Source organism: Giraffa tippelskirchi, chromosome 7 (assembly GCF_054371585.1).
Source record: "Giraffa tippelskirchi isolate mGirTip1 chromosome 7, T2T-mGirTip1v1.2.pri, whole genome shotgun sequence".
Classification (NCBI taxonomy): Eukaryota; Metazoa; Chordata; class Mammalia; order Artiodactyla; family Giraffidae; genus Giraffa; species Giraffa tippelskirchi.
Genome location: NC_137281.1, coordinates 9110721 through 9125192, shown reverse-complemented (window position 1 = coordinate 9125192; position 14472 = coordinate 9110721). Strand labels below are relative to the sequence as shown.

General features: G+C 45.0%; 1 protein-coding gene across 5 annotated transcripts in view; it reads left to right on the top strand.

Annotated features, from left to right (window-relative positions):
* Positions 1–14472, top strand: part of ARHGAP35 (Rho GTPase activating protein 35) — a 115584-nt gene that overhangs the window by 45008 nt on the left and 56104 nt on the right. For all 5 annotated transcript variants that reach the window (XR_014060855.1, XR_014060854.1, XM_081515550.1 and 2 more), the window contains one exon: positions 11326–11470. Coding sequence is in view for 3 of the 5 variants with exons in the window: in XM_081515550.1 (XP_081371676.1) it covers positions 11326–11470 (145 nt within the window). In the remaining 2 variants the exon portion in view is untranslated. The remainder of the gene's footprint in view (positions 1–11325; positions 11471–14472) is intronic.

Sequence of the window (14472 nt, the reverse complement as noted above, 5' to 3'; positions counted from 1 at the left end):
GTGCTGTGGCCCTCACAGGGAACGCCTGTTCACACCCTGCCTGTTCCCGGATAGCATACAGCCTGCTCCTCTGTCACCACTGGCCAGAGCTTCCAGAGTTCTCTGACCTGTGGAGTGTCAGAAAGGGCAGGGCAGGATCATTGTGTGTTCTGTTCCCCTCCCTTTCTGAGCTGAATGTTAATAAATAGCATGGACATTCTTCTGTTTGCTCTCCCCATGGTTTGGTTTTACGTTTGTCAACCTTCATCTGCCATCAGTATTTTGTTCTCTAAGCTGGTAGTGGGCAGGCCAGTAGAAAGCAGTTCTTATTTCAGAAGCCAGAAAGTAGCCTGACCAGCCTGCCAGTGGTTCCCCGGAGCTCTCCTGTTTGATGATCCTGGAATCCAAACATTTTGAACGCTGTGACTTTCCTCTCCTCCTCCACCACTCCCAGTGAAGACTGTTGCCAGCACAGCTTATCGAAATGCTGACAGTCTCCTAATTGTGGGGGTGTTTGCACACCTGGGGATTAGGAAGGGGGCATAATACCACACTGTGGATCAGAACTGTTTTTCTGACTTCTAGCCACATTTATAATACTGTTGAAAATAATGCTTGTAAAGCGCATCCCCAAACAAGCTGTTCTCTAAAGAGTAGGCTCTGCAGAGAACAGCTGGCTTCAGGGACCTCTGAGATAGCTGCCCCTGTGCTGGTCACGCGCATCTCCTCACCTAGAACTGCCTCAGATGGGGTTGCTGGGTCAGCGTGCAAGAAGTGACCAGCTTCCCGTCCCTCCTGGTTATGTGGGCCCCACCTCTTCAAGTCGAACAGAAACGATTACCTCTGGCCCCAGAGCAATAGCGTGCCAGAAGTCATTTAGGAGTATCCTTTGGAAAGAGTGAGTAAAAGGTGAAAATGTCTTTTCCTGCCTTGGAAAATGGTGCCTTAAAAGGAGGCTTGCTGCTTTGTCATCCTAATGCAGAGAGAAGCGGAGTCTTGATTCTGTTCTTGATTGGCGCAAACCTTCTATTAAAATCTGCTGCCGTTAAGGAATCAGACTGACACTTGTTCCACTGGAAAAGCAAGACCTCGTGGGGCAGAGAGTGCCAAATCCCCCTATACGGGGGAATCTGGTCTCTAACTTTTATTGTCATGACAAAGCAGTACAGTATTTATTTGAAGTGAGAGGAGAGCCAGGTGGTAATGGGAAACACACTTAGTCCCTCCCGCACGCCAGACACCACTGGGGAAATGGCACAGATCGCTCCCACCCACGCCGCAGCACCCAGGTGAGGCAGCGAGAGGTGCACAGCTTCTGAAGATAGGTGGTCTGCCTTGGAGGGCGAGGGGAGCAGGTCTGTGTTGGGGCAGAGCAGGCATCCTGTGCTGGGGCTGGTTAAAGTCGTGCAGTGTCGGGTGATGGGGAGCTTGGGCTCTGGGAATCTGGGGCCCTACGTCAAATGCCAGTTCCTCCAATTCCTCCTCGTCCTGGCTGGGCCTTTGGGCCCGTGATTCACCTTCTGCGTCTCTTCAGCAAGAGGAGCCGATGCAGTAGCACTTTTCTCATGGAGTGTGAGAAGTGGAATGAGACTGTGCGTGTGAAACACAGCGTGCTGCGTGCTGCGTGCTGCGTGCTGGATGGGCGTCCGTTGCTGTTATTATTTAACTTGACCTTGAAGAATGAGTAGAATTGAAGAAGTGCTGTGAGGAAAGGAAAAGCTTGACGGTGAAAAGATGCATGTTGACTTCAAGGACAGGAGAACACGGGTCTGGTCTAGCTGAGAGCTTTAGGGACCCAACACTGTCCCTCCCTTTTCTGTAAGTTTTAACCCTGTATGTCTCTTAGCTGCTTTATCAGCCCTTACCTTAGCAACAAGGCTAACAACAGCCAGAAAAGCTATGCTCCGGGTACCTGTGTCATGTGGAGAAAGAAAAATTGCTCAGTGCCCTTGGCTGATATGCTGGATTAGCTCTTTACTGTAAAACTGGAGTTGGAGTTCAGGGAATGGCTTTCGTTTCTAATAATCAAAGTGCAGACTGTGACGCTCGCTCTCATTCCGGGTCCTTTTCCCAGCTGAACCATTTAGCAACCCACCCTCATAGTGGGAGCCTTCCGCACTCAGCTGAATGAAATTGAAAACCTACGATTGCACTTCAGTGGGGTCCATGAATAGACGCTTTGTCTGTAGAGAGTTGTCGTTGCACATGGTCTCTGTCTCCCAGCACCGTGCGTTTGCAAAGATGAGATCAGGAGCAGCAGGGTCTTATTTTAAAGCCAAAAAACAGGCTGGGGTGCCTTGGTCCACAAAATGTACTGTTTGGGCAAGCTCAAATTGCTGAATTCAGTGTGCTTGACCACAGACTTAAAGAGAAGACATTATTGGCCCTTTACCCTTCTATCTGGTGTGTTCTTATTTTGTGTTTAAAAAAAAAATAGACAAAACAGAATCATAAAGAAAATCTTTCAGTCACTCTAGCTACCACATGACAAGACAACCTATTGAAAAGCAAACCAATTCAATCACGCATTGTTTGGTCTATAAGGCACCAAGTAACCAGTTTGACAGTTTGTGTCCCCCCCCCCCCCGGTGAATTGGCTTATTTCATCGGATTCAGTGAATTGGCTGGTTGTTGTGGCTTTGTGTGGACACAGCTCTCATTTTGTGAGGCCTAGAACGGAGTTAAAGTTTCTAGTGTGAATAAAAAACCAGCTGGGGAATTGGACTGCTTGCTCGACTGGGAGGGATGTTGCATTTTGACAGGCTGAATGGTGTGAAATATGAGCTCTTTGTAACCTACCCGGGAAAGACTCCCAGTGTGTGCTTCAGAAAAGGCTGGCCCTACTCTGAGCTGTCTAAGGCCAGATGAATACGTTGATCTTAAAAATGGTATTGGGATGCCGACTGGACCTTGGATTTTCTGATTCCTGAAAGAATTTTTTCTTTGAAAAGAAATACTCCTGCTCCAAGGGCTTCCCGGATGCTGCTAGGGGTAAAAAAAAAAAAAAAAAAAGCCGCCTGCCAATGCATGAGACATAAGTGATGCAGATTTGATGCTTGGGTTGGGAAGATCCCCTAGAGGAGGGCATAGCAGCCCACTCCAGTATTCTTGCCTGGAGAATCCCATGGACAGAGGGGCCTGACAGGCTATAGTCCACAGGGTCACAAAGAGTTGGACATGACTGAAGCGACTTAGCACGCATGCACTCTTGCTCCAAAGCTCATGTCCATTCATTCTTGTAGGAAAGAAACGTTCAGCTCCATGCATGGGTGTTCCCTGAGCACTTGTATGCCTGGCGTTGTGCTGAGTATCATACGTGTGGTAGTTGTGTTCGTGTTCATCTAGTTTACCGTAACAGAGAATGTTAGATTTTTATCCATGTATTTACATGCATTTTGAACGTGGCCGGAGTGAAGGTACAGGGTGCTAAGGAATTGTACAGCAAGGAGTTTTGCCCACAACTAGGGTAGGACATCCGGGAAAGCGCCCTGGGGAAAGGATGCATAAAGCTGAGGCTTACTGTTTTTAATAATTTATTTCTGGCTGTACTGGGTCTTGGTTGGCGCATGCAGGGCTTTTTCTAACTGCAGCAAGAGGGGGCTACTCTTTGTTGCAGTGCGTGGGCTTCTCGTCGTGGGGGCTTCTCTTGTTGTGGAGCACGGGCTCCGGGTGCGCGGGCTGAGTAGCTGTGTTGCACAGGCTTGATGGCTCTGAGGCATGTGGAATCTTCCTGGACCAAGGGTGAAGCCTGTGTCCCCTGCACTGGCAGGCAGATTCTTAACCACTGGACCGCCAGGGAAGTCCTGAAACTGAGATTTAAGGGGTAAAGCAGGCAAAAGTCAGTGAACATGGAGGCTTCTTGGGGTAAAGTTTTGAGAAAAAGGTGTGGAACTTGGAGCTGAGAAAACGTGGCATGTGCAGAGTGAGGGAGAACCAGGCAGAATAACAGAAGGCTATGGATCCCTGTGAAAGGCTCTGCATATACTTTCCTACATTCGTTGGATACCTCCTGTGTGCCAGGTCCAGTGCCAGGCATTCTCACATCCAGTTTTTCATCATCTTTTTCTTTTACCAGTCTTAAGGAAGTGATTTTTTTAAAATCCAGGTGTTGGAGATGAGGACACTGAGGCTCATTTAGTGCCCCAAGTTAGTGTGGTTACTAAGCGGAGGAGTTGAGATTTGGGAGCCCCAGTCTTCTGACTTCCGTTTTCTGTGGGTTTTTAGAGTCCAGTCTCTGAGAAAGATGGTAATATTCAATAGCCAGGCACACACTTGGAGCACTCAGTCAACCCAGTCAACTTGTTCATTTCAGACAAAGGACTCTGGTTATTATCTAGAAACATCTATTTCCCCACACTGCCCCCTAAGAACAGCGTGGTGGTTTGTTTCTAGCTTCAGTGTCTGCTTGAATAGAGGACAAAAAAGGCATGGAGACGCTGAAATAGCAACTGGAACTTTGAGAAATTGTTTTGTACTGGTGTCACTCAGTTCTCAGTTTATTTTAAGCCCAAAGAACTGCTGTAGTTTGTTTTTGGTGACAAAAATAGGCTATCTTTAACTATCTGCTTTAGCTTAGCACACCTGTTCTTTTAAAAAAAAATGACAATAGGCAACCTAAATCTATTTTTCAAAGAACAGAAAATTGCTCTGATCTTCACTGAGCCAACTTGTTCTCCTCTACGGCCAAGTAATACTGACATATCTTCGTAGAAACTCAGGTTATTTCAGCTCGAGTCAGGGAAAGGCCTTCTGAATACTTTGTATCCAGTATTTGAGAGGAAGCTAGCAGGTAAATAATGAGCCCCACAGCTCTGAGAAGTCCAGATTCAGTGAGTGGCAAATCGGGCAGGAATGTTTATGAACATTTCCTGAAACTAGTGGACCTTCCTCTCTGCCTAGCCCCCTGTTGCATTGGCCATTCAGCAGGGATTGACCCAGATTCATGCCCATGTAGAGCAAAAAGCTATGGTCTCAGTTTACCTAGGGCCTTTGAGGGAATGAGGTGCCTTTCTTTCCTTTCCCATCTTGCAAGAAGGAGGGTTAGGGCTGCTGGGAGACTTCATGCTGCTCTGTGGTTCCTCCCTAAATGAAGATGCTCCAAGCTTGAAGGAGACAAGGCTAAGCGTTTGTGCTTTCGTAATAGAGTTTGCCAGTAAGAACAATTCCATCCTTGGGTTTTCTGTTAAACTTGGGCTTAGATTTTTTTTCAGAGCCAGAAGCGGGAGCAGCAGTCAGCCAAGAATACATCTGGGGCGTGAACGAGTAACTTAATTGAAAAGGTCCTTTGGAATCTGTGTTGGAAATACGCAAGAATCATCACCAATCAGAAAGCTGTAATGTTGGATATGGAATGCAAGAGAACACTTTGCGAAAAACCTGGAGTAATGTAGTTTACGGAATCCCTAGGTTTTTCTAAGATTTCGCCCACTTTACAGTCATTTCAGGGTGGGCCACTGTACAGCTTGGCAAACCATATGGGGGATCCTCTCGGGCTTTGCTTATTGTATCACTTTCACTCTCAAGAGGGAGAATTGCTCCATTCAGAGGACACTGTCCCGGTTCCAGACTATGCTCTATATATGACATTCCTCCTCAAAAATCAAAAACACAGGCTGGATTCTGTTTTTTATTTACTTTTTTAGGTAGGTTACCAAGCATTTAGAAGGCTGTTCTAGGTGGTACAACTGCAGTGACCATATTTTCTGACCTTAAAATCTGGATAAGTAATTTAACATGGATAGGAGTGTTTATGGAGACTGGGAGAGAATATTTGAAGTTGACAGTTTCGGATCACTACGTAGTTGTTCCTGCTGTTTCCATAGAAGATAGAATATTCTTTATCCAGAAAGGGTGGTTGAGCTCCCCATTGAAGCTATGGGAGACTGTTTTTCCTTTGTGATTGATTTGGTATTTATCTGATACCTAGATCACCTTTGCTTGCTGTAGATACACATCTTCTCTGATACCAATTAGATTATAAGTTCATCGAGGGTGAGAGATGACTTTGGTCTTAGTATTAGCCCTGCTGCTAGACTGTTATGTGACATTGGGTGTAATTCATTAAAAAGGAAAAAATAGGGGCTTCCCTGGTGGCGCAGTGGATAAGAATCTGCCTGCCAGCGCAGGGGACACGGGTTTGATCCCTTGTCCGGGAAGATTCCACCTGCCGCTGAGCAACTAAACTATGTGCTGCAGCTGCTAAGCCTGAGCTCTAGAGCCCGTGCTCTGCAGCACGAGAAGCCGCTACAGTGAGAAGCTCGTGCACCGCAACGAAGGGACGCCCCTGCGCACCGCAGCTAGAGAGGGCCCACATGCAGCAACGAAGACCCAGCTCAGCCAAAAATAGAATAAGCAAGTTTTTTTGAAAAAAGGAAAATTGCCTAGATTCCTGCGTACTAGGAACTTAGCCCATTAGGAAAATGGTCCTGTGTGTGTATAGATGCCTATTCCTTGTTCAGTGCTCACAGAGGGACACAGGGAATTGATTACCTCATGTGTTTCTTTAAACAGAGTCTGTGATATAGTACTGTCAGTATGAACAAGACGTTTTGAACCTCAATTCCTCACATCCTAGGACAGGCAGCACAATCTCAGAAGAAGGAAAAAAAACACTCTCCCCACAGAGATGGTCCTCATCTCAGCTAAACTTGAAAAAGTATGAAGAAACATTGGCCTTGTACTTTATTGGAAACGGTTTTTGTTCAAGTGTCAACTGCGCATGAGGCCCTAGAACCCAGTCATCTTACAGACGGGTAGAAGGGCACCTTCTCTTGGCTTTTCCTTGCTATTTGGCTGGCATTCTAATCTTTTTCTTGCCCTGTGAACTTGGAGGACGGAGAAGGCAATGGCACCCCACTCCAGTACTCTTGCCTGGGAAACCCCATGGACGGAGGAGCCTGGTAGGCTACAGCCCATGGGGTCGCGAAGAGTCAGACATGACTGAGCGACTTCACTTTCACTTTTCACTTTCATGCACTGGAGAAGGAAATGGCAACCCACTCCAGTATTCTTGCCTGGAGAATCCCAGGGACGAAGGAGCCTGGTGGGCTGCCGTCTATGGGGTCGCACAGAGTCAGACACGACTAAAGCGACTTAGCAGCAGCAGCAGCAGCAGAACTTGGAGGAGCTGTGGGGTGGGCTTACTGTCCCATAAGCAGGAGTTTCCCCTTTACGCTCTTGTTTCGGGAAAGCCAAGAGGCCTGGGGCAGATTCCAACCACTACTTCTCCCCACCGCAACACTGGCATAAACTGTTGGTTTCTTTCTTTCGTTGCTACTTGGTTAGTATCAGGCCTAAGCATCAGGCATTAAGGAAACTTCTTTTAAAGAAAAAAAGTTTTTTCCTTAAAAAAAACTTCACAGGTTTTTAAGGAAACTGTGAAGTAAAGAACAATGGACTATGTTATTTATTCAAAAAAATACCTATCCATCGGACAAAGTGAAGATGTTTTGAGCTGACCCAGTCCCTTGTTTGTGTCAGTGGTGTTTCATCATGGAGATAGGTCGCGAAGGAGAGAGAACATGAGGCTTTGACGTTTGTAGGTCGCTGGCCTCTGAATCCCGGCTCTCTCAGTGCTGGGTGTGAATCTCTCTGAGCCTCTGATTTCACATCCGTTCAAAGGGGCTAATAACCCTTACCTTGAAGGGCGGTTGTGAGGTTTCAGATAAGTGCAGATCACCTAGCACAGAGAGTCTAGCACATGGCCACTCCTGATAAATTCCTCTTATTTTCCCATTTTGCACCCAGTCAGAGTCTTAAACTTAGACACACAGATGTGTAGCTTATTCTCAGGGCTTGGTTTCCTCTAGCTGGCTGCTTTTTTCAGTCCAGCCCACTAATGAGCGAGCCCAGAGGAAGATAGCTGTTGGGATGGCGTTATTTTCTTCTCTCCAAGGACCTGCTGCTGAGAGCACTCTGCCGACGCCCTAATGAGTGACACATGTCTGACCTGGGACTGAGACATCTGGCAGACCGCTCAGGAGAATGGCATTTCCATCTCGACATGTGCCCAGTAACCCTTCAGATGCCTGTGGGGTTGCCTGTCACAGCAACAGTCCTGCCCGACTCTTGGCCTGGACCGCAGTCTTGATTTCCTTCCTCAGAAGGCTTGGAATTAGTTGCGCAAGAATCCCTGCCTGGTTTTGTGACACCCTAGAGAGCCTTCGGTTATTTCAAGGGAATATTTTGGCGTTCTGTAAAGCAGAGTTTGTGTAAATCTTAGAGAGAGAGAGAGAATGAGCGTGAACATCCGTGTCATTCAATAAGGGGCGCTGATGCTGTTGCCAGAGCTCACATTCCATTTGTAAGTTGGAGTGCTGAGCTTGATTAGATCTTATTAGACTTTCTGAGGTGAGAGGGTAAGAGCAGCTCTCTAATTTAGCCCTCCATCTGAAGGCAGGGTCTCCTTGACAATGAGTGTTACCCGTCGGTTGCAGCCTCTGCTTTGAACACTGACTGAGCAGTCCTTTCCTTTTTAAACAGCTGGGGGGGGGGGGTGTTTGTTTTTTGAATTTCTCTGGCCAAAATTGCCTCTTCGTCTTTGTCTCATCTCTCCCAACATGACTGTACAAGATAATCTGCTCTCTTTCCATGAAATAGTCCTGGTAGCTGTTTGAAATAGCTATCATCATGCCCCATTCTTTCTTTGACCAGCTTAAACATCCCTGGTATATTTTATGTGAGACTTTATTACCTTTAGAAGTTCAGATTGTCAGTGTACCCTCAGTCATTTATTTAATCATCCGTTTGTTCTCCATATCTCAAGGACTTTCAGGGGAAGGTAATGAACCATAGTGGTTAAGAGTGCAGGTTTTGTAGTCGGAACTGACTGGGGCAAATAACTGAATTTTTCTGGGATTCAGTTTCTTCATCTGTGAAATGGAGTTTTAAACACCTATACCCACAGATCTATTGTGAATCTGGAATGAAATATACAGGTAAAGAATTTAAGCCAGAATCTGGTACCTTAGTAAGTGTTCAGGTGATGGAAGCTAAATTTTCTAGCTAACTTAAAACTGTTAGAACATACCTCATCAGCTCGAGTATTGAGAGGGTGGAGGAAGTATGACATTAACATTTACTGTCTGTTTACTAGAACTATGGTCAGAGGCGTTATAGTGATTAGAAATAGCTTCCTGGCAACTCTCTTAAAGTTTTTTTTTTTTTTCCATTCCATAACAACAGTTTATTTGGAAGCCTCGAGGTTTTACTGAAGAACAATGGTATTGTTATGGTCGTTTTGACTGGCAGATTCTGCCTGATTGGGGTTGGCCAAAAGAATGCCACTTAAATCCAGATGGTCTTCCTTGTGTGTTCAGATTCTGCAGCGTATAGTTTAAATGCTGCGGCCTTAAGAGAGAGCCTCGGTTGACTCATTGTTGTCCGGTCGCTGCTGTGTGTAATGATGGAAAACGCTCAGTCCTTCTCTTTCTTTTAGTAACAGCTCACACTCTTGAGTGACTGTGTCCTCTAGGCACCGAGCCACTTCCAGTACATTATATCATTTCACCCTCAGGACCACCTTGTGAGGAGGGTACTGTCCCCAGGGTGCTAAGCAACTTGACCAAAGTCATAGAACCTGTCACTTGGGATTCAAACCCAAATTCTGTTAGATTTGGAAGCTTAAATTCTTTGTGTTATACTTCTTGTAAGTAGAAGATGCTGGAGAGAGGCGAGGTTGCTTAAATTATTTCATGTGAAGATAAATTGTAAGTCACTTTCTTTTCCATACTTCTTTGATCAAAAGTGTGAAGTCAGGGCCTGTTTGCTTCAGGCAGTCTATACGGGGGAGATAGCAGCAGCCACGCCCCACAACCTGAGAGACCATGGCAGTGATTTTACCAGGAATGGGCGTGTTGCAACAACAGGGATGGGTAGGCTGTGTGGAGTGCAGGTTCTTCTCTGGGACCCTTGGATCCACTCACATGGCATTACAGTCCTCCACATCAGTTAGCCGGATGTATGAGGATTGGACCATCTTTGCCTTTGGTCTGTCATGTCAGATAGTATCAACCAGCAGCCCAGAATAGCCTTGTTCCTTCGTGTACATTTTATTCGCACCTGTTCTTTTTTTTTTTTTTTTTGCCACGTGTTTGCAGAGGAAGTCCTCAGTGAATCTCAGACTAAATAGGAAGTGATTTGTTCCCATGTAAAGGGGGTACGAAAAGAAATGAGGATGAGCAGGATGAGGAAAGGGAACGATCGATACTGACCTATTTAAGCTAGTTAGCTGTCCCCTTTAGTGGACTTTATCCAAAGATCCCTAAGTACTTTTAAAAGTTGGACATATTGGTAAGTAAACCTGCCTTTCTAGTCTCATTAACTGTTAATGAAACTGAATTGCTAGAGATATACCTGGGCGCATTTACCTTGATCCTATTTGGTTATCCTCCTCTTTAGTAGATACTTTAACAGCATGCCAAAATTTCAGGTATATTTCTGTAGCTTTAGAAAACTTAGCATTGGTTTAGAGCATTTTTTTTTTCCCTCGTGTGATCTTCAAAATAAAAGGTTTGAATAATTTTGGAGCAAAATATCTCGGTAATGTTTATGAGCATGGACTTTGGAGATAGACCCTCCTGGGTTTGGATCCTCGCCCTGTCACTCACTCGCTGTGTCCTGTGAGACATTTTCCTGGGAAAATGGAATGCCATAAGGTTGAATAGAAATGGTATCTGGAACTTTCTTGGTACATAGTAAGCTCTCCAGTAGTTGTTGCTGCTTCTGCTACTTCTACTTCATGAGGGAGGTGACTTCTAGGAAGGAACAAGGAATTATCTTATTTGTCATATGTGATTAGTTGGTTTTACCCTCTCCCAATGCAGAAGCCATTGGGAGTTAACCCCAGACTGATATATCAGAGTGAGTTCTTCCTGGGAACTTTCAGCAGAATGTGTGCTCTCTTGTCTTGAAGGAGGAAATTACTAGTTTTCAATTCTACTTTTTAATCTTTTAAAAAGATTTTAGCCATCTTTTGAGTATATAGTATCTATTATCTGTATGGAATGTTTGGGATATTTCCTGTTTACTCCATTGCACACCTGATAAAGGATGTTGGCCAGTCATCTCATTGTTATTAAATAAACATGGCCTGCTTCTTATAAACACCTTTGTTATGATAATGCAGTTTCACACTCAAGGTGTGACTACCTGGCAGCTTGCCAGCGTCTTGTGTGATACTTGGAGGAGTGAGATGAGGAGGTGAGTCTCTTTTATCTCGCTTGAGGTCTTTTTTCTAACAGTTTCCATACCACTGTGAGTTCCCTTCTGAAAGCCTTACTGATGTTTGAGTTATGTGTTGAGACTCACTTTGTTTTTGTGCTTTTTTTTTCCCTTTTTCCTGGACAGAAACCAAAGCCCAAACCCCGGCCATCCATCACAAAGGCGACCTGGGAGAGTAACTATTTTGGGGTGCCCTTGACAACTGTAGTGACTCCGGAGAAGCCAATTCCTGTGTTTATTGAGCGATGTATCGAGTACATTGAAGCCACAGGTAAGTGTCACCTCAGAGAAGTTACAGTTTTCACTGTCTGCAGGCTGCTTTCTAGAGGGTAAGCCATGTGGAGATTCTGGAATCATGTCTTGTTTCCGTGAGATGCTTTCTGAGAAGGCGCCGAGTAATCCCAACAGCTGTCGGACTTGTGGCTCCTCCGTCTTCATGTAGTTGTGAGACCCTTCGGTGCATGGGAGCAGCCGTGGTGTCAGGACTGCAGTTGAAGCTGGTTTAAATACCCTCTCTGTGCTCCCTCAGCTCCCTGTCGTAGCGTGCGGCCTGTCTGTCCCCTCTAGGTCTCTCAGCAGGGAAAGGGTCTTATTTAATATCAGTGACCTCGATGCTGTTCTGGACACAAATAGTAAAACATATTTTGGTTGAACAAAAGGAATGTGTAGTTGGCCATCAGTCAGGTGCCTGAAATTCATATATTGATAGAGTTTTTTTCCTGCAGTAAAAAAATGAATCCTTAGATACCATCTTATCAAGCAGCTACATTTCCAGTTCCATTGACACCTTGGTGTTATCACAAATGTTAACTGTCTTAAAATTTTCTGTGTTGCTGTTGAAGTGATAAAAGTTTTACCTGTGTTAAAAAACATTTATTTTGTTCATTTAGAGCTCCTCTAATGTGTCTCCTTGGCGTTTCTCCCTCCCTCCCCACAACACTTTTTTTTTCTTTTTGGCCATGTCTCATGACTTATGCGATCTTAGTTCCCCGACCAGGGATTGAACTCAGCCCCCGGCAGTGAAAGCACAGAAGCCTAACCGTTGGACGTCCAGGGAACTCCCATCCTTGGCATTTCTTTTGTAACCCCTGGAGCTTCCTTGTTTCCCTTGATTTTCTCCTGGATACTGTGAAAGCTGATGAGCTTTGAGGAGGAGGTATAGTGGGCACATGGTTATGTGGATTCTTGAGCTTTAGGAGTTGAGCTCAAGAATATTATAGGCTTGTACTAATTTGAAACCAAGGTAGGGATCATAATCTCCCTATGTGTTCTTTCTAATTCCGTTATTACCTGTAATGATATTAAGTATTGTGTGGTATGGACAGCCTACTGATAATTTCAGTAGCATATTAAGCTGAGTGATGGTGTTAATATTTATTTACTCAGGTTATGCCAAATCAGGGGAACTGGATTTCAAATTGAAGAGTTCTGTAGACTTTGAGTTGTTACCAGGGTTTCCTCAGTCACCCCAGGATTGACTTTGCGTGATTATGACAGATCTGCAATTTTGTCCTTCTGTATCCAGAGCCTTTTGTCAGGGTCCATCTTCTTGACCTTGGTTTTGTATCAGCTTCTTCCTGCACCTCTGCCTTGGGCAAGGAGGAAGTGTGCAGGAAGCAAGTTTGGGTAATTCAAGCCTCTCCTTGTTGACAGAGCACTTCAGAGAGATAGTTTGTATCATTTAGAGGGGTTGTTCCCTAACTTTATTTTGAAGTAATTTCAGATTTATAAGAAAGTTACCAAAATTTTAAGTTGTAAGAAATTTAAAAGTTACAATTCCCAGGTTCCTTAAATGTTAACATTTTACCACATTGCCCCTGCATGTCTTTGTATCTTTTTTCTGAAGTGGTTGAAAGCTGCAGACATGATATACCTTTACTTCTAAACACTTCAGTGGATGTTTCCTAAAAGCATTCTCTTTATGTAACCACCATGCAGTTATCAAAATTATGACATTAATACCCAGTACTAACCTATCTAATCTATAAAAGTTTCATTTCATTAGTTGCCACATTAACATCCTTTAATAGCAAATGACAAAACCTTTTTTGGTCCAGGAGCTAATCTCAGACCACATGGTACATTTAATTATGGAGTCTCTTCAGTCTCCTTTAATTTAGAACATGAAATTAAAAGACGCTTACTCCTTGGAAGGAAAGTTATGACCAACCTACACAGCATATTGAAAAGCAGAGACATTACTTTGTCAACAAAGGTCCGTCTAGTCAAGGCTATGGTTTTTCCAGTAGTCATGTATGGATGTGAGAGTTGGACTATAAAGAAAGCTGAGTGCTGAGGAATTGATGCTTTTGAACTGTGGTGTTGAAGAAGACTCTTGAGAGTCCCTTGGACTGCAGGGAGATCCAAACCAGTCCATCCATCCTAAAGGAAATCAGTCCCGAATATTCATTCATTGGTAGGACTGGTGCTGAAGCTGAAACTCCAGTACTTTGGCTACCTGATCCAAAAAGCTGACTCATTTGAAAAGACCCTGATGCTGGGGAAGATTGAGGGCAGGAGGGGAAGGGGACAACAGAGGATGAGATGGTTGGATGGCATCACCGACTCAGTGAACATGGGTTTGGGTGGACTCTGGGAGTTGGTGATGGACAGGGAGGCCTGGCATGCTTCGGTTCATGGGGTCGCAAAGAGTCGGGCACGACTGAGCGACTGAACTGAACTGAATCTAGAACAGTTCAGTTGATCTGTTTTTCATGGTCTTGATAATTTTAAAAAATACAGATCAGTCATTTGGAGGAGCTTTCTCAACTTGGATTTTTTTTTTTTTTTGATGTTTCCTTATGATTAGGTTCATGTTTGCCCTTTTGGAAGAAACGTCAGGGAAGCGAGGCTGTGTCCTCGGAGCATCATACCAGTGGCATGTGTTGTCAGTGTGTCCCATCACTGGAGATCTTCTCTTTGATCCCTTGATTAAAGTGGTGGTGTCTGCTGAGCTTCTCCACTGGAACGCTACTCTTTCTCCCGTTATCTGAATAAGTACTTTGTAGGGAGATGCTTTGAGACTGTGTAAATACCTGTTTTCTCCTACTGTTTTCACCTTTCTTGGTGGCTCAGATGGTAAAGAATCCGCCTGCCAATGCAGGAGACCCAGGTTCAATCCCTGGGTCAGGAAGATCCCCTGGAGGAGGGCATGGCAACCCACTCCAGTATTCTTGCCTGGAGAATCCCATGGACAGAGGAGCCTGGGGTCCTCTACAGTCCGTGGGGTTGCAGAGAGTCAGACACAACTGAGCGACTAACACACGCACATAG